General features: G+C 50.5%; 1 protein-coding gene and 1 long non-coding RNA gene across 2 annotated transcripts in view; one reads left to right on the top strand and one right to left on the bottom strand.

Moving 5' to 3' along the window:
- The window catches only part of LOC144331233 (uncharacterized), a 19,233-nt gene extending 7,461 nt beyond the window's left edge, over positions 1–11,772 (top strand). Inside the window, exons 2-3 of the mRNA XM_077947119.1 lie at positions 10,527–10,661; positions 11,618–11,772. Coding sequence (XP_077803245.1) covers positions 10,527–10,625 — 99 coding nt within the window. The 3' untranslated portion in view covers positions 10,626–10,661; positions 11,618–11,772. The remainder of the gene's footprint in view (positions 1–10,526; positions 10,662–11,617) is intronic.
- LOC144331236 (uncharacterized) lies at positions 509–18,737 on the bottom strand. The gene is made up of 6 exons (XR_013398223.1): positions 17,619–18,737; positions 13,107–13,227; positions 6,447–6,528; positions 5,736–5,962; positions 3,434–3,577; positions 509–558 (listed from the first exon to the last, which is right to left on the bottom strand). It is a non-coding gene; the product is annotated as an uncharacterized LOC144331236 (long non-coding RNA).

Below are 18,737 nucleotides of genomic sequence, written 5' to 3'. Positions count from 1 at the left end.
CAACAACTACAGAGGCCCAAGAAACATGAATGGAGTGGACATGCCCTAAAAATAGAACAAGAGCAAGAGTAGGCCGACTATGACACATGTCTGGAAGTGGAGTCACTAGGAGGTGACTAAGCTAAAGGGGAGTTGCCTCCCTCCCTCCCTTTCCTGACTTCATTCACAGTCTCTCTCTCTCTCTCTCTCTCTCTCTCTCTCTCTCTCTCTCTCTCTCTCTCTCTCTCCCCCATCCCCAGGAAGTGGAGTAGGAGGCAAGGTTCTATAAGTAGATTCTATAAGCAGATTCACAGCTGCACAGGAGATACTGCAGATACTGAGATGACATTGGAGAATTATTGGCCAAAACGTTTACCTGTTGTTACAATAGCCACTGTGCTGGAGGCCAGACAGAATGCCCATGGGACCTTTGTTCTAACAGTGGCTCCAGAGGCCCTCTGAAGTAGCAATCAGGAATGACCGACTGCACGGTCTCACCTCTACACCAAGCAAACTGGCAGCAAACTCACCAATCGTATCACACCGTAGCCAACTGGGGGAAGACTGCAAGGCTTCTGGCTAAATTAAGGAAATTATTTCAGGAAGTAAATAGACATGAGCACAAAGGGTAACAGGTGCTTATAAAGCATCATTAATTACGAGAGCCAAAAGGGATCATAGAGTTCAAACCAATTTTAGCTGCAGAGCCCTTTGTTCAAAGCTCGCATGAAAGTCAGACACATAAAATAAATAGAAGAAGGTGGATTTGGATGAAATGAGGCAGAACTTGCTTGCTCTACCACCCTCCACTCCCTGCAGAAGTCCCAAAGGTATCTCCCATCATCGTGGACCCCCTCAAGTGCTCAGCAGAATTTTTTTTAATCATCAAAGTAACACATGCCTATGAGTTTAAAACCCCAAACATACAGCAAGGCTTATTTTGAAAAGGCAAGAGTCCCCCACCAACTCTGTCCTGAGCCTTCCCAGTCTGTCTTCTTTCCTTTAGAAGAAATGACTTTTCACTGTTTTCGTGGTTTCTGTTTTAAATTCTTCTGATAATGATCTTTACTTTCTAAATGGTATACCTGTACTTTTTTTTCAAGATAGAGTCTCGCTCTGTCACCCAGGCTGGAGTGCAGTGGTATGATCTCGGCTCACTGCAACCTCCGCCTCCTGGGTTCAAGTGATTTCCCTGCCTCAGCCTCCCTAGTCGCTGGGATTACAAGTGTGTGCCACCATGCCTGGCTAATTTTTGTATTTTTAGTAGAGACAGTTTCACCGTGTTGGCCAGGCTGGTCTTGAACTCCTGACCTAAAGTGATCCTTCTGCCTCAGCATCCCAAAGTGCCGTGATTACAGGTGTAAGCCACCGTGCCTGACCTATATACCTGTGCTTCTATCTCTTGATTTATTCACTTTAGAAACTTTGTCCTGTTTTCTTCAGCGACAGAAGAGAACTCGGGTGACACCGATGCCCTCGCCTCCCCATATAGTTATGTCACTATTTAAACTTAATTTTTATCAAAGTAATACATGCAATTAGTTTAAAATTCCAACCAGGGACAAAGTCTTATGCAGGCAGTAAAACACAGACGTTGTGTCCTCTCTCTTCCTTCCCTCCGTCCTTCCCATCCTCCTTCCCACTCAGGTAGGTTGGCTTGTGGAAAAGAGAACTCTCTGTTTAGTCCCCCTTCTAGTCCTTTTCTGTAGCACTCATCACCTTTTCTAGCAAACTGTATAATTTCCTTATTATGTCTTCTGTTTGTCTTGCCTGCTAAATTGCAAGCTTAGGTAAGGATCTTTGCTATGTTCACTGATGTATCCCAAATGCCTAGAATAATGCCTGGTTCAATAAATATTTGTTGAATTAATTAAAGCAGAGTTCTCTGGAAAGGGAGCTTCTTGGAGATACTGTTAGAATCTATCATTTTGTATCTGATTTGTTCTATGGGAGGGTGTATAAATGAAAATTTTATTTTGCAGATGATACTAAATTATAGACAATAGGGGTGGTGCCATAATAGATAAAGACTTCAGTTCAGGCCCACTTATTGGCTTTCTATGTTTGGACAAATTGGTCCAATTACCTTGGAAAGAAAGTAGCTATTTGCTTAGCTTGGTAGAGACTGGGAAGGACATGAATGATGAGGAAGTGGCCTTTGCCAACCTCACTCTCCTAAGGTCAGTTTCTGCTTTGGAAAGGAGAACCAGAGGTCCCAGGAGTAACTGGGCCACCAGGGTCCCCAGAGCCAGAAGCCCTTAGCCACAGGCTAAGATTGAGCATCTCCTATGCTCCAGGTACTGTTCTGGGCACTGGCAGGAAGGAGAGAACACCTTTCTCACCACACCGAAGCCCAGCACTATCAGTCCCACGTTGCAGACGCATCTTGAAGTCCATCAGGGCCAGGAAGCCTTTCTTGAACCATTCCACTCCCAAATACAGGGCTTTCTAGACACCTCCCTCATGGTTTCTATCTTACCATGCTTTGCCTGGTAAACTCCTTAGAGGTTTTGGAATTCCTGACCATTGCCCAGGTCACAGGGCAAGTTCCGGCAATTGGAACATTTCCAGTCTTCCGAGTTCTAGCAGCCATTTCACCATTTCCTGCCTCCACATCATCTATTCCTCCTGCTGGGCCCCTGATATGCCCCTGGACCTAAAGCTTCCTTGGCCAAAAAGTGCTGGGGCCAGGCGCGGTGGCTCACGCCTATAATCCCAGCACTTTAGGAGGCCAAGGTGGACAGATTGCTTGAGGCTGGGGGTAAAACCAGCCATGTTGGCCAACATGGTGAAACCCCATCTCTACAAAAAAATACAAAAATTATCCGGGTGTGGTGGTGTGCACGTGTAGTCCCAGCTACTCAGGAGACTGAGGCGGGAGAATCACTTGAACCCAGGAGGTGGAGGTTGCAGTGAGCCGAGATCATGCCACCACACTCGAGCCTGGGAGACACAGAGAGACTCCACCTCAAAAAAAAAAAAAAAAAAAAAAAAAGTGTCATCCCTCCTCACCAAGGCCACAATACCCAGGACACCTCTCTCTCCTGGGTCCAGCGCATCTGGCCCCCACCCACCACCCCTCCTAGCCCTTCTTACCACTTCTCTTCTACACACACTCCATGCCAGCCACAGCCAGAGCAGACTTTGGTTTTCCACTCTCTCAAATGTGCTGTGCTCTCTCTCACTTCTGAGCTTTCACCTGTGCTCTACCTTCCCTGGGATGAAGCCTTTCCTGTCACTCTGGCCTTGGTTATGTGTACCCCTATTACGAGCACCCTATACTTTCCCTATAAGTCATTCTTTCTACAGTTTATTTGTTTGTCTTCCCTATTACACCATAAACTCCTAAAGGCAGGAACTTTGTCTCCTCAACTGCATTCCCAGTGCCTAGAACAGAACCTGGAACATAGTAAATGCTCAGTTAATATTTATACAGGCAGGTGAGTTGACTTACAGGAAAGGGAACATCTCCATTCAGTTCCCCAAGGTTGAGATAGGGAGAGGCATGGTTCCAATCGTAAAGAACTTTATGGTCTTGTGTGGGAAATCTGGCTCAGACACCATGACACAGTGAGCATCTGACAGGTGCCCCAGGAACCTGTAGAGACAGCAAGAGTTATAGCAAAGCTGAGGGGGGAGAGATCCCAGCAGTCTAGTAACAGAAGTCTTTCCCTCACCCATAGGACTAGAGGTGGGTACTGAAAGATGAGGTGTTTTCTGCTTAGAGGAGGAAGATGCCAGACAGTGTGGGGGTGGAGAGTGGGCAGCTGGAAGTTAAGAAAGGGGAAGGTATGTCCGGAAACAGCAGCCCATGCTGGCGGATTTGAACTACTCTGTCAAGAACCAAAGCTGGAGCCAGATCATGAAGGGCCATGAAAGCCAGGACTGGGCCATATAAGCAGTGGGAGCATGTGAGGGCATCAGGAAAGCAATGTATTGGAACCACCCATCTGGGAGCAGTCTCAGGGATGGATGAGAAGGGGAAGGGGAGGTGGTGAGGCATGGGGCATGGCCTAGGAGTGAGGACAAAGGGACAGATGTGAGAAACATTTTCAGTGGGGTCACCCAGGGCTGCTGCTTCTGACTGAGAATATGAGATGGAGAAGGGAGGGGTGGAAAAAAGAATGCAGGATGACCCATCCATCTCCCTGGTTGAAAGATGCTGTGGTCAGAAACCACAAAGGCAGACCAGGTGAGAATTACACATGGCAGATGTAAGGGGAGAGGAGAAGCATTCGTGGTTTTTCAGGACTGAAGGGATCATGTAAGACTGTGGGAAAAACGAGAGGCGTCTCTAGAATTGATGCAGTGAGTGATATCGTTTGTATATTTGTACCCACCCAAATCTCATGTTGAACTGTAATCTCCAGTATTGGAGGTGGGGCCTGGTGGGAGGTGACTGGACCGTGGGGGTGGATTTCCATGAATGGTTTGGCATCATCCTTTTGGTGCTGTCCTCACAATAGTGAGTGAGTTCTCGCCAGATCTGTCTGTCTAAAAGTGTATGGCCCCCATGTGACATTCCTGTTCCCCTTTTGCCTTCCACCATGGTTGAAAGCTCCCTGAGCCTTCACCAGAAGCCGAGCAGATGCTAGGACCACGCTTCCTGTAAAGCCTGAAGAACTGTGAGCCAATTAAACCTCTTTTCTTTATGAATTACCCAGTCTCAGGTATTTTTTAAGACAGGGTCTCATTCTGTCACCCAGGCTACAGTACAGTGGTGCTATCGTGGTTCATTGCAGCCTCAATCTCCCAAGATCAAATGATTCTCCCACCTCAGTCTCCTGAATAGCTGGGACCACAGTTACAAGCCACCACGCCTGCCTAATTTTTGTATTTTTGGTAGAGATAGGGTTTCACCATATTGCCCAGGCTGGTCTTGAACTACTGGACTCAGGCAATCTGCCCTCCTTGGCCTCCCAAAGTACCGAAACTACAGGCACAAGCCACTGCACCAGGCTGTGTCTCAGGTATTTTATTATAGCAATGCAAGAATGGCCTAATACAATAAGAATCTGTCATTTGACCTCAGGAGAGCGTTAAAAAGAGCTATGAGAAAGAGACTGGCTGTCTAGCCTTGGGCGAGATGGTGTAATTGAAATTGAAGATACCTCAGTTCAAATCCCAGCTGTGTGTCACTTACTAAGTCCACCACTGTGGATGAGTTAATTACCATCTCTGAGCTTAGGCTCCACATCTGTGAAGTGCAAATTGTAATACCAAAGTCACAGGAGTTTTGTAGGGAGTAAAATGACCTCTGGAAAGAACCATGTTCAGCTCCTGGTCTGTAGCAGGTGTTCAGCAAAAGTAACTCATGGAGAGAAGGAGAAAAAGATGATGGCAGCTGAAGACCCCGGACCCTGGAGCATCACAGAAGCCCAAGAGGGAAAAGCCTCCAGAAGGTGGATGAACAGTGTCAGTATTATAGAAAGTTCGGGATGAACTGGATTGGCAGGAATTACATTACTGAGTCTTTAGAGAGCATGATTTGGAGTACAAAAAGAGTCAGTGAACACGATGACAAAAAAAGCAAGACAGAAATTGCTACAAAGGCCAAAGTCAGGATTTTGGAGCTGCAAATAGATTATCCTATGAACATCATTTGAGAATAAAGACATCTGATTAACATAACAAGCAGTCTATAGGGTGGCAGCTCCAGAATGAGCTCCCTGGCCCCCCAGTGTCCCTAAGAATCCAGGCCTTTTTCATCCTTTCTCTACATCCCAAGCATACTGGCTTCTCATCCTCAGACTTACTGCTCGGACTTGCAAGGTGGCTGCTGCAGTTCCAAACATCATGTTCTCATGTATAAACATCCATGGCAGGCAGAAGGAGGGAGAGCCTACTTCCTTTTTTCAGGGAGATAAATCTTTCTCAGAAGCCTCCCAGTAAACATGCCCCTGTATCGCATTGGCCAGAACTCGGTCCCATGGCCATGTCTAGTTGCAAGGGCAGCCAGGAAGCTATCCAGCATTTTCAGACTCTATAGGAAGAGGAAGGCAAGGAAGAAGAGGTTGAAAATAGCCAGAGATTGGGTATGTGACCAACACTACCTACCACACTACTCATTTATGAAATCTGGAAATCATAAATATGGGGACACTGGAGATGATGGGGAGGAAGGGGAGAAGTAGGCTTCTACGTTAGAGAGAAAAGAGCCCAGGCTTGAGAGAGAAGGAAGGCTGCATCCTTTTCTGCCATAGTCAAGAAGGGTAGAGGGTGGGCCTGGAAACAGACTCTGAAGAGGAGAGAGTAATCTTAACCTTGGCGAAGACAAAAAATGGCTGCTTTGAAGAATACACTGGAACATTGAGGGCGACCACAATGAGATACCACCCTCTAAATCAACAAAACTTAAGAAGATATCAAGCATGGGCTGGGAAGGCTGTGGATCAACAGGAATACTTCTATACTGCCAAAGGGAATATCAGCAGGTACAGCCGCTTTGGAAAACAATTTAGCCTTACTCCATAACGCAGCAATTCCACTCCTAGATCGACACCATTGCATCTGTGGGTCCAGTTACGAACTGGAATGTTCTCAGCAGCACTGTGAAAGAAAAAACCTGAAAACAGCTCCAAACATCCTTAGGTCAGAGAATGAATAATTAAATCATGATCTACTCCCATAATGGAATAACTATATAACAGTAACCGACCAGGCGCAGTGGCTCATGCCTGTAATCCCAGCACTTTGGGAGGCCAAGGTGGGCAGATTACTTGAGGTCAGGAGTTCGAGACAAGCCTGACCAACATGGTGAAACCCTATCTCTACTAAAAACACAAAAATTAGCCGGGTGTGGTGGCGGGCACCTGTAATCCCAGCTACTCAGGAGGCTGAAGCAGGAGAATTGCTTGAACCAGGGAGGTTCAAGTGAGCCAAGATTGAGCCATTGCACTCCAACCTGGGGGACAAGAGCAAAAAAACCAGTTATAACACGGATCTCAAAAAAACCAGGTTGAACAAAAAAGGCAAATGAAAGATATATACAGTGTGGTTGCGTTTATCTTTACATAGAGTTCCAAAGCATGCAGAAACTAAAACAATATGTTACTTGGGTATGTAAACATAAGTGCAAAACTATAAAGAAAAGAAATGAAAAGATAAACACAAAATTGAAGAAAGCGATTAGCTGTAAGCAAACTTGGGGAGACGCAGACGCGTAAGTCCAAATAGGAAGGAAATGCTCTCCTTAAACCGAGCGGTGGGTACGCAGGTGTTCGCTGTGTTCTCGTTCTTTATACTTCACACAGATGCCAGAAAAATTATTTTGTACCCACTGAATAACTAATTAAAACAATTTGAAGATTAAAAAGGAGAGAGAATGCAAGTGAGATGAAGGCACACCTGCGAGCCCACCGTGGGGGCAGAAACCCTGTCCGTTGCGTCACCATCTGGGACCGGCAGAGCTCAAACAACATGGAGTTGAGACAACTGGGCGTTATGGCTGAAGTCCGGCCAGTTCTGTCTGGGTGTCACTTAGAATGGGAGAACCTCACATTTGGGAGGGGAAGGACGGTGGACAAGAGTGGGTTGGAGAGAGAGAGCCGAGACATTATAATGTTTTTCCTTAAGGAACTAGGGGTGAAAAAAAGAAAAGAATTGCTCCCTGCATGCAGGGCTTGCCCTGGGCCTGGAACAGCCTGGCTTCCCATTGAAGCCTCCTGACACATTTAGGAAGGGGGAATTATCGTCTCCATTTCTTTTTAAGAGATAGGGTCTCACTCTGTCACCCCGGCTGGAGTGCACATCATAGCTCACTACACTCTGGAACTCCCAGGCTCAAGTGATCCTCCCACTTCAGCCTCCTGAGTACCTTGGACTACAGGCTCACATCACTGTGCCCAGCTAATTTTTTTTTTATTTTCCATAGGGACAAGTTCTTGCTATGTTGCTCAGGCTAGTTTTAAACTCCTGGCCTCAAGTGATCCTCCTGCCCCAGCCTCCCAAATTGCTGAGATTATAGGCATGAGCCACCGTGCCTGATCTTCCTTCTCCATTTTACCAAAGAGAAGACCTAAGTTAGTGACTTGCTCATGCCACACAGCAAGTGAGTGGGAGAGGCAGGTACTTGCAATCATACATAACCTCCTCCCAGTCTGGGCTGCCAGCCCTCCAGCCTCAGCTCATGCCCACTGCCCTTCCATCCATCCTTCCATTCAGCCAAGCCTCTCCTGCCCAGGGCTTTGTATATCCTGTCACCTCTTTCAGAAACCGACCGCCCACATCTTTCCCTAGCAGGGTCCTTCCCATCTTCAGGTCTCAGCTTCAGTGCCACCTGCTCAGAGGCCCCTCTTGACCACCCGCACGTCAGCGGGACCCCTTGTTACTCTCCTTCCCTGGACTCTGCCCCTTGCCCTCCTTGTGCCTCAACTGTCCATATGCATCAACTGCTTTGCTTGCTTACTGTCTTTCCCATGTACTGGAACCTATGTCCCTTGAGGGCAGGGACTGCATGCCTCTATTTACCATGGCATCCCCACCGCCCAGCTCTAGGTCTGGCATGTGGCAGGTCTTTGACAAATGGTTGTTAAATAAACGCACAGCTGAACGAGACTAGTGAAAGAAGGCTGAGGTGAGAGACATGTAGACAGACTCAGACCCATGTCCCTGCTCAGAGAGGGGTCTATCCACACCCTCCGTGCCCAGAAGAGCAATTGGTAAGCCCCTTCCGCCTTCAGACTAGCGTCTGGGCAGCCCTGGATGCCCAGGAATGGAAGAGGTAAGACCCTCCAGATGGCATTGTTACTGGCAGCTTGGGCAACCCCTGCCCAGTGGGGATGTTCCCTCCCTCCATCTGCTCCTAATGAGAGCTTTCCTGACTGCAGCATTGGGCTCTTGGCAACCACTGTTCCAGAGGGTACCCTGCAGTTGGAGGGTGTTCAGAGATGAAATATCTGAAACAATGCAGGAACAAGGGAAATGGAATAATTATAACAGATGAAAAGACCCACACTCTGGGCTTTGCCAAGTTAAGCAGAATAGGATAATTGCATGCAAGGCTCCAAGGGGTGTGAAGGCCTTTGAGGGAGGGGAAGTATTGGGGATGACATGAGAGGGCATAATTATGCAAAATGGTATGAGATGAATCCTTGGGAATTTTAGGCCTAGTGGCAGGAACCATTTTCTCCTGGCGAAGCTCTGAGGTTGGGCAGCAGTTTCCTAATGGAAGGAGTGGAGTTCCACCCTGATGGCATTTAAGCCCACGTTAAGCCGAACCTGGAGACTCTACGAGTACACTGGCCTTAATCTAGAAAGCTGGGATCAGGTGTTAGGGGGCAGAGGTGACCTGATGGCAGGGTGGTACAATGGTCATTTGCACAGGTTTTCTGGTCAGCAAGAGCTGGATTCCAGTCCCAGCTGGCAGCCTTCTAGCTGTGTGTGACCTTGGGCACATGGCTCAACATCCCAAGGCCTCAATTTCTGCATCTATGAAATGGTGACAATATCACCTGTGCTTTAAGGTTATCGGGATGATTACATGTGATAACATAAAAGCTCTTGTCACAGTGCCCGGTATACAGGAAGAAGGCATTAAGTGTCAACTACAAAGTCTGCGTGGAGCCAATCATCGGCTTTTGCTAGGATCTCTGGTCCATGACAGGAGGAGGATACCGGCAGATCCCTGGAATCCCAAGGCTTTGATTGGCTCTGAGGTCCAACTTCCTGCAGGAGCTGCTTGGGAGGTGCAGGTGATAGCAGGCCCCAGCTCAGATATGATAGCTCTTAACCATGTGAGATTTCTGAGAGCTGGAAACCCTCAGCAGGAGAGCCTGGTTAGGCGGATGCCACATCTTCCTTTCCTTTATTTTCTAGGCAGGGGAAACCAACCAAACTCCAGCCTTTTGCGACACTGTGGGCACCAGGCCATCTGGTCTCGGGACCCTACTGGAAAGATGAGTGTTTGTAAGCATCTGTGCCAGAACAGATTTACAGAAGGACCCAATGTCTAGTTTAAAAGTGCCTGTTAAGAGTATTTCAGAGATGAACAGACTGACTTCCCACAAACTGAGGGAAGATGACAGTTTGGCCGGGTGGGAGGAAGCCAGGCCACCCAAGCCTCAGCAGCAGAGAAGCTCCTGCTGAGTGCTATGGTCGGGACGCAGGTGATTCCTGGCTTCCTCTGAAGCTGACTTGGCTCCCAAATGTCTTAGAATGAAAGCGGGAAAGGGCCATTTCCTTCAGCCAACAATGAAAACAAGAAACTATGTGATAAAAGCAGCATAAACAAAGTGCTATATGGGGCACAAAGGAACAGTGCACAGTCCTTCCTTTTCTGCACAAAGCTTTTCGGGAGGTGTGGGATCTGGGAGGGGTGGGAGCTGGGGGGGTGGGATCCGGGAGGGGTAGGACCTAGGAGGAGGGGGAGCTGGGAGGGGTGGGACCTGGGAGGGGTGGGATCCGGGAGGGATGGGATCCAGGAGGGGTGGGACCTGGGAGGGGTAGGAGCTGTGAGGTATGGGACCTGGGAGGGCTGGGATCTGGGAGGTGTGGGAGTTGGAAGGGGTGGTACCTGGGAGGTGTGAGAAGGCTATTTTGACCAGCAGAGTTGGGAGGAGAGCAATCCAGACTACAGAAAAAGCACGGACAGAGGCGTGGAGAGGAGGCAGTCAGCGAGTTCTTATAACTGGCCCATTTGGAATTAGAGACCATCCTGATCCTCACCAATCCCTACGCTGTCAGTTGCTCCCTGTGACTTTCTACCTGATCCAGTATGGGGATGCGGGTCAAGACATGGAGACAGGAACTGAAAGTGGGGTTCCCTGTGGGGTCCCCAGCACACTGATGGTTCAGGCTGGTGGGGTGCAGTGGAGAGAGCACTGGGTGGGGAATTAGGAAATCCAGGTTTGAACCCTAGCTCAGTCCTTTACAAGCTGTGTGACCTGTGACAGGTAACAGGCCCTCTCTGGACCTCCGGCTCTCCATCACTGACAGAGCAGGTGGGTCTCACGACCCTCAGAGCTCTCCCAGGCCTGACACCCTGGGATTTGCAAATTCTCCTGTGTTCCAGCTGTTCATATGTGTCTGGGTTTCTGTCCCTCATTTGAGTCATTTTACACACAAGACAGCAGGAAATCAGGATCCTCGAGAGGTCTGTGAAATAGAAGTCACTGAGTGTCAGAGGATATACCAAACACAACAGGCAGAGACTTCCCTATGGCTCCAGGGTGGCCAGCTTCATCAGCCCTGACTGCCCAGACAGAAAGAGCAAGGTGGGAGGAGCAGGTCCTGCATGGAGAGCCACAGCCAGAGAGATGCTGGATCCCAGGAGGAGGAACCTTCGCCCACGCCCAGGGCAGGTTCCGGGGGACCAACTGGCTCCCGCATTGCTTCAGATAGCCCTGGGGTAGCTGGGTACTATTGACGGCTCAGCACTTGGCAGGGAGAAGACCTGACCCACATCCTGGTGCAGCAGGACCCCTCCCATTTGTTGACCCTTACTCTGTGCCAGGCCCCACGCCAAGGGCCTCATATCCATCATTTCACTTAGTCCCCCCAGCCCTCCTGGGAGGAGTGGTACCTCTGCTACACCCATTCTACAGAAGGGCAAGGAACTTTCCCAAGAGGACACATCCAAATAAGAAAGACAGGATTCCAACTCCAGTCTATCTGATACCTGATCTTGTCCTCTTTCCAGGGAGTCTCCACTTCCCTAGTGGGAATCCAGAGACGGGAGGCCAGCCTATTCCAAAATCCCACCACCGCCAGCCTGCAATTCCATTTGCCACTCTCTGAATGAAAGCACTGTTGTCTCCTGAAGGTCCCAGAGGGACTCAATAAATGAGGAAGGTATCGGACTGTCAGTCACTCCAACAGGCCAGGCAATAAGCAAATGGGACATGGGCCAACAAGGTTTGACAGGGGATGAGGCTGGGACTATTGGGAGGGGAGGGGATCTGAGAGACACCTGCAGATGCTCCAGGAGGTGTGCCTGAAGAAAGAGGAGCTTGGTGCAGCAGAGTGACCGAGTGACTGCCGTATCTTACTCCCACACTTGGGTGCAGCCCAGTGATCTAGAAAGAACAGCTCTCTGGGGCAGAAATGCACAAGGCCAGAGAGCCTTTAGAGGAAAAACCTCTCTGGCAGAAGGAGTTTCGGCTGGCTAGGGAAGACTGCAGCTGGGGCCCTGCTCCCAGCATCTAAATCAGGCCACCCAGGCTCCGGGGCCCCCAGGCACTGGACCGCTTTGGGAAGTGGGGAAATTCCTCCGGAATGAGATGGCACACAGGCTGCCAGCCATCCTCCCCGGATGCTCACTGAGCTTCTGGCAGGGAGGGAGCCCAGAGCCAGCAGAGGGGCTGCATTTTGCCATCAGTGGGATGCCTGCGGGTGGGAGGGGCTGTCAGCAGGAATCCTGCTCCTGGGCTCCCGTGGAAGAGATGGGAGGGATGGAGGAAGCGTCTTTTCGAAGAAGCACAGCGAGCTTAGGGACCCTGGTCATGGCCCAGTCACACCAGCAGGGGGGCGCTGGCCCAACCTATCCTCCAGAGAGCGTATAAAAAATAGTAACAATGCAATCCCTCCCCCCTCCCCCTCTGATGTAAATGACGAGTTGATGGATGCTGACGAGTTGATGGGTGCAGCACACCAACATGGCACAAGTATACATATGTAACAAACCTGCACGTTATGCACATGTACCCTAGAACTTAAAGTATAATAATAATTAATAAATAAATAAATTTTAAAAATAATAATAATAACATATTGCTGAGCACCAATTCTGAGCTAGACGCTGGAGATACCACAGGGCACAAAACAAGCAAAAGGCCCTTCTCTCATTATGTTCTAAAGGGAGTGACAAGCAATACAACACGAATACATAATAAACTAGAAGGCAATAAACACTTAGAAGGGATATAGAGGAGGGAGAAGAGATGGGGAGGGGGGCGGAGTGCTGGCAGGGTCCAGGGGGCAGTTTGCAATTTTAGGCAGCACGACCAAAGACCTCACTAAAGAGGTGATGTGGCCGGGCATGGTAGCTCACGCCTGTAATCCCAACACTTTAGGGGAACAAGGCAGGAGGATTGCTTGAGCCCAGGAGTTTGAAACCAGCCTAGGCAACATGGTGAGACTCTATGTCTACAAAAAATTTTAAAAGACTAGCTGGGCATGGTGGCACATACCTGTGGTCCCAGCTACTTAAGAAGCCAACACGGGAGGATCGCTGAGCCCAGGAGGTTAAGGCTGCAGTGAGCCATTATTGCACCATTGCACTACAGCCTGGGTGACAGAACAGGACCTTGTCTGAGGAGAAAAAAAAAAAAAGGTGATATGTGATTGAAAACCTGAAGGAGGCTAGACAGGGCAAGCTGTGTGGACACCTGGGGAGGAGTATTCCAGGCTCAGGAGCAGCAAGGGCAAAGGCCCTGAGGCAGGAGTAATCTGGCAAGTTCCAGGCATGGCGAAGAGGCCAGCAGCTAGAGCGGAGTGACAGGAAGGGAGCAGCATGGGAACACTTGGGGAGTATGCTAAAGGGCGAATTAGGTCAGGCAGAGCCTGAAGACCGTCACAAGGATTGCGGCATTTCCCATGCATGAAAGGGGAGTCCCTGGAGGCCTATGAGCAAGGGAAGGATATTATCTGCCATATGTCTTAACAGAGCTACTCTTGCTACCGTGTTGAGAATAGATAAAAGGAAACTGGGAAGCCCAGTTATTATTATCCCCATCACCATCACCATCACCAACTACAGCAGCAACAGCCAGTTACTGCCACCCACTTCACTGTTACTATCTAGTTTACATCTCACAACAACCTGTACAGACAGAGGGCCTTAATTCTCCCATTTTATAGCCTAGGAAACTGAGGCTTGGCCAAAGTCAGAAGGTCACACTAATAAACCCTCTCCAGAATCTGGCCCACTGCTCTGGCACCCCTGCCCAGCCTTGTCTCCCACACCTCCCTTCTCACCTGCACCCAGCCTCCCACCCCAGGGAGCTACTCCCAGTTTCCCCAACTCCACACATTCTTCCAGGCCTCTGATTTTTTTCACATGCTGTTCCAGCTGCCTAGAACTCTTTTCTCCCATATCTAACTGCCACGTGTATTTCAACCATCTTTTGAGAGACAACTCAAGCTCTGCCTCTTTGGGGGACCCCTCCCTGATTGCCTCCAGCACAGCAGCTCATGGCCACCTCCCCAGAAATATGAGGCATGGCAACTACCCCGCAGCCGGCCTCCCACATACCATGTGAGCACATGGTCAGGGGCTGGAACTTATCAACCTCTGTTTCCCCAGCAATCAGTTTTGCAACCTGATAGGTCTCAGGTTCAAATCCTGCTGACACTCTGTTTGCCTAGGTGATTTTAAATTTCTCTGTTGCAATTTAATTCTGAATCACACTTCCTTCATGCATGTCCATTTCTGTGCACATACCCCTGTCCTTGGACAGATACACGCAGAGCCTTGGGCTGATGGGTGCCATCGCGCTTTAGAAGAATGATACTTGTAACAGAGGAGGAGGTGCATGGTGCAGAGGGAGCCCTGTGCACTTTAGAATCAGCCAGACCTGAGTTCAGGTCCTGTTCTGCCTCTCACTGGCTGTGTGGCCATGAGCAAATCATTTAACGTGGGCCTTCCTATCTTTGTCTATAAATGAGGCAAGTGATATCCACTCATGAGTTTTGTGAGATCTGAAAATGGTACAAATGCAATGTCTTGTATACTAAGCCAGAAGCCCCCACTTCTGGCCCAAGTCCTCTCTCTGAGGCAGGGCCTATAGATTCCTGGCAGTTTCCCCTGCCCTGGTACCTGGCACCCTGCCCCTGGCCAGCCCCACTGCCTGGCAGGTCCACATGCTCACTCCTTCCCTTCCACCACATGCTCACTCCTTCCCTCCCACCAACTGTCCTGCCTCCATTGCTACCAGGCCTTCCTGCCTGATTGGCCAGGCCAGCTACACTTCCAGCAGACAGTGGGAAACAAGTAACTAAGGAGGGGTGACGCCACAGCAAGGAACAGGTCAGAACAACATTTGATGCCAGCCACTAGGCAAACACCCCAGATCCTGGTCACTCAAGGTATTGTAACATGCCAGGTCCGGGAGGATTTGAAGGTCCAACTCTCTCACTTTACAAATGAGAGGCCCAGAGAGGGTGAGACACTAGCTCAAAGTCACACAGCGAGAGAGGAGGAGGCTTTGGACTTGTCCCTGGCCACACTCTTCCTACTGTACCTGCTCCTCCTCATCAGGGACCACATTTGTTTTCTGTTTTTGTTTCTTTTTTCTCGAGATGGAGTCTCGCTCTGTTGCCCAGGCTGGAGTGCAGTGGCACAGTCTCGGCTCACTGCAACCTCTGCCTCTTAGGTTCAAGCAGTTCTCATGCCTCAGCCACCCACATAGCTGAGATGATGAGTGTGCGCCACCACACCCTGCTAATTTTTGTATTTTTAGTAGAGAAGGGGTTTTGCCATGTTGGCCAGGCTGGTCTCGAACTCCTGTCCTCAAGCAATCCTCCAGCTTCGGCCTCCCAAAGTGTTGGGATTACAGGCATGAGCCACCGCACCCAGCCAGAGACTACTATTGAACTGGACTGACCGCAGCTTGTTGAAGGCCCTGTAGCTCTGTTTCCCTTGAAAGATATCAAAACACTTTCAGCATCTTAATCCCCAAAGGCATGACACCTGACATCAGTCTCTTGAGTGGCCTGCAGGGAAGCCATTGTCCAGGTTCTGTGCAGCCACCAAGTCCACTGACTAAGCTCCGAATCCGCGGTCTCCCGAGGTTGCTGTTTGTTCTCTGTCTATGGACTGCTACTACATCTGCGGCTGCACTGTGCTTGAAACCTCAACAGCGCATCTCAGGGGTGGGTAGAGGAGGCTGGGATAAATGGAGCCCCAGCCTCTGGAGGCCTGACATGGAGGTTGCGCAGCTCAGTCCCTGGGCCTCACCCCTGGAGAGCCCCATCCAGTGGGGGTTCGGATGACTCGGGGATCTGTACCATAAGCAAACTCCTCCAGGGATTCTGATGTGCTGCCGTGTTGGGGACCACCAGCCTAATGCAGCCCTTCCCTCAGGGAGTCCCCTCCTCCACACCCTCACAGAAGGCCACCCATCAGGGGACTGGGAGCCCACCACCTCACAGGTGGCAATGCCCCAGCAGTGAGCACACAGACTGTGCCACGCTGAAATCTGCGTCCGGGGTCCTCGTCTGCCTTCTGTGACTGACTAGTCAAATGTCTCTTCTTCCTCAGGAACAAAATCAGGCCCTATTGCAGCCCTGTCCTCAACCCCCGGCCTCCCAGATGCTGTTCCTGCCCTGGAGGCTCCTGGTGTCCCCTTAGGCCTGACAAGGGAGAGACTCTCCTTGTCCAGCACTCAGGCTCCATTTGCGAGTAACTGTGCCTCCTCCGGCCCCACCCACACACGCCCACCTGCACCAGACACCGCCGAGCACCAGGACACAGTGTCCTCCCCGGCCTGAGACCAGAGCAGGCCTGATCAGGAACACTCAGGACCCTACCTTCTCTGCCCAGTGGCCTCTGGCTCCTGGTGCCATCATGTCTACTTGAGATATTTCCAAATAGAGAAGATGGAAACAATGAGAATTCCTCCCAAGAAACCGGCTTGAAATCAGAACACCCAGGTCCTCCCAGGACCCCACCACTTCCAGCTGTAGGACCTTGAGCGAGTCCCGGGGCCCATCTGATGACTGGGTCTGCTGAGGGAAATTCGGACACGCATCAGAGCCCACCGTGCCCTTCCCTCTTGGTGTCAGGGGTTTTCTGCCTTTGCCTGAGCCGTGGCCACACTCCCTTCCTAATCCTTCAGACAACTGACACACATACAGCTGTCGCCCTGGCCTGAGACCCTGATGTGGCCTGAGCGGCATGGGCCCCTACCCAATGGACTAACTAGCAGCTGATGAGCCTTATTAAAAAATATTTGAGGCCGGGCGTGGTGGCTCATGCCTGGAATCCCAGCACTTTGGGAGGCTGAGGTGGGCAAATCACTTGAGGTCAGGAATTTGAGACCAGCATGGCCAACATGGCAAAGTCCTGTTTTTACTAAACAAAATATATATACAAAAATTAGCCAGGTGTGGTGGCGTGCGACTGTAATGCCAGCTACCTGGGAGGCTGAGGCAGGAGAATCACTTGAACCCAGGAGGCAGAGGTTGCAGTGAGCCAAGATCATGCCACTGCACTTCAGCCTGGGCAACAGAGCAAGACTCTGTCTCAAGAAAAAAAGAAAAGAAAAAAAGCCGGGTGCAGTGGCTCTCACCTATAATCCCAACACTTTGGGAAGCTGAGGAGGGAGAATTTCTTGAGACCAGGAGTTTGAGACCAGCCTAGGCAACACAAGGAGACCACATCTCCACAAAAACTTTTTAAATTAGCCAGGTGTAGTGGTGTGCGCCTATAGTCCCAGCTACTCAGGGGCTGAGATGGAAGGATTGCTTGAGCCAGAGGTTTAGGCTGCAGTGAACTGAGATCTCTCTACTACACTCCAGCCTTGGCAACAGAGCAAGACCGTCTCTAATAAAAAAATAATAATAATAATAATTAAATAATTGCATAGAGCTGCCTAGCACAGTGCAGGGACATGAGGGCTCAGTAAATATTTGTGGTATCTAATTTAGGAACACCAACCTGTACCCACCAAAGAGAACAAAAAATGTACCTTAGTACTCACCTAGTTTAACCTTTTCATTTTACCACTGAGGGCTTCCAGAGAAGGGAAGTGACTCATCCCAGGTTGCCCAGCAACTTTAGTCCATAGTGGCTCAGTTTGCCCAGTCAGAAATCCCTGATGCTCTCATCGAAGGCTGTGGCGCTGACAACATCACAGCAAGAGGAGGACTCCGCGGTGCCCAGAATCCCCGCAGCGCCATTCACCAGAGGTGGACAATGCTCCCTCCCGGCATCCCCCTGGGCCTGGCTTCTGACCAGAACCCTGCCCTGGACATCTCAAAAGCCCTCAGGACCTCAGTGCTGCCACCTGCTCACAGAGCGTGGCAGGTACGGGGGTGGACAGCCCACGTCCCTCTGCCAGGTTATTTATAAAGTGTTTTCAGATGAGTCAGGCATGGAGCTGCCCAGCACCACCACGGACTATCCCCTGGAAATGCTAGAATGATCCTGAGCTCTGGAAACCCACCACACCCCTTCATAGCCTGCTTCTCATGGAAAGCTAGAGGCAGGAAGCTGAGGCCAGGGCTGTGGGGCTGTTGTGATGCCCCCCATGATCCCTGGCAGGCCAGGCTTGGGGGACAGATGGGGAGGCCCCAGGAAGGAGAGGAAGGGCCTCAGACAGGCCCCCTTCCGGGCCACAGACCACATGGCCCTTCCTTCCCCTTCCCACTCCCAAACAGGAATGACAGACAAGCCCAAGAAGATAGCCCCCACCCCGTGCCCCTGGCGCTGGCTGCTCGCACCTCCATTCCTGTGTGTACTGCTCTCCGCCTCCACCAGGAGCCCAGCTATTTCTATCTCTCTGGAAAGGGAGCCCAAGCCTCCAAGCCTCCCGTCCCCTTTTCCTGCTCCTGGCAGTGCTCTAATTACTTCCTCAGCTGGATGCTGCCTGCCATGGGCACCCTGGCCAGGGCTGCCATGAATAACTGCACCTGAGCTCACACTCAGCTTCCCACAGAGGCTGGGCCCAGTGCCCCTGCAGAGAGTGTGACCACTGGGAGCCTGGTCCTGGGGGCCTGGACTCCCCCGGCTGTGCACTCTGCTTTGTAAGCCTGAGCTGAGGGCATATGGGGGTCTTTGGGACTCACCCTCTCCTCTGCAGCCTCCACCACAACCCTGC

This window comes from Macaca mulatta, chromosome 9 (genome assembly GCF_049350105.2).
Source record: "Macaca mulatta isolate MMU2019108-1 chromosome 9, T2T-MMU8v2.0, whole genome shotgun sequence".
NCBI lineage: Eukaryota > Metazoa > Chordata > Mammalia > Primates > Cercopithecidae > Macaca > Macaca mulatta.
This window is presented reverse-complemented; position numbering and strand designations above follow the sequence as displayed.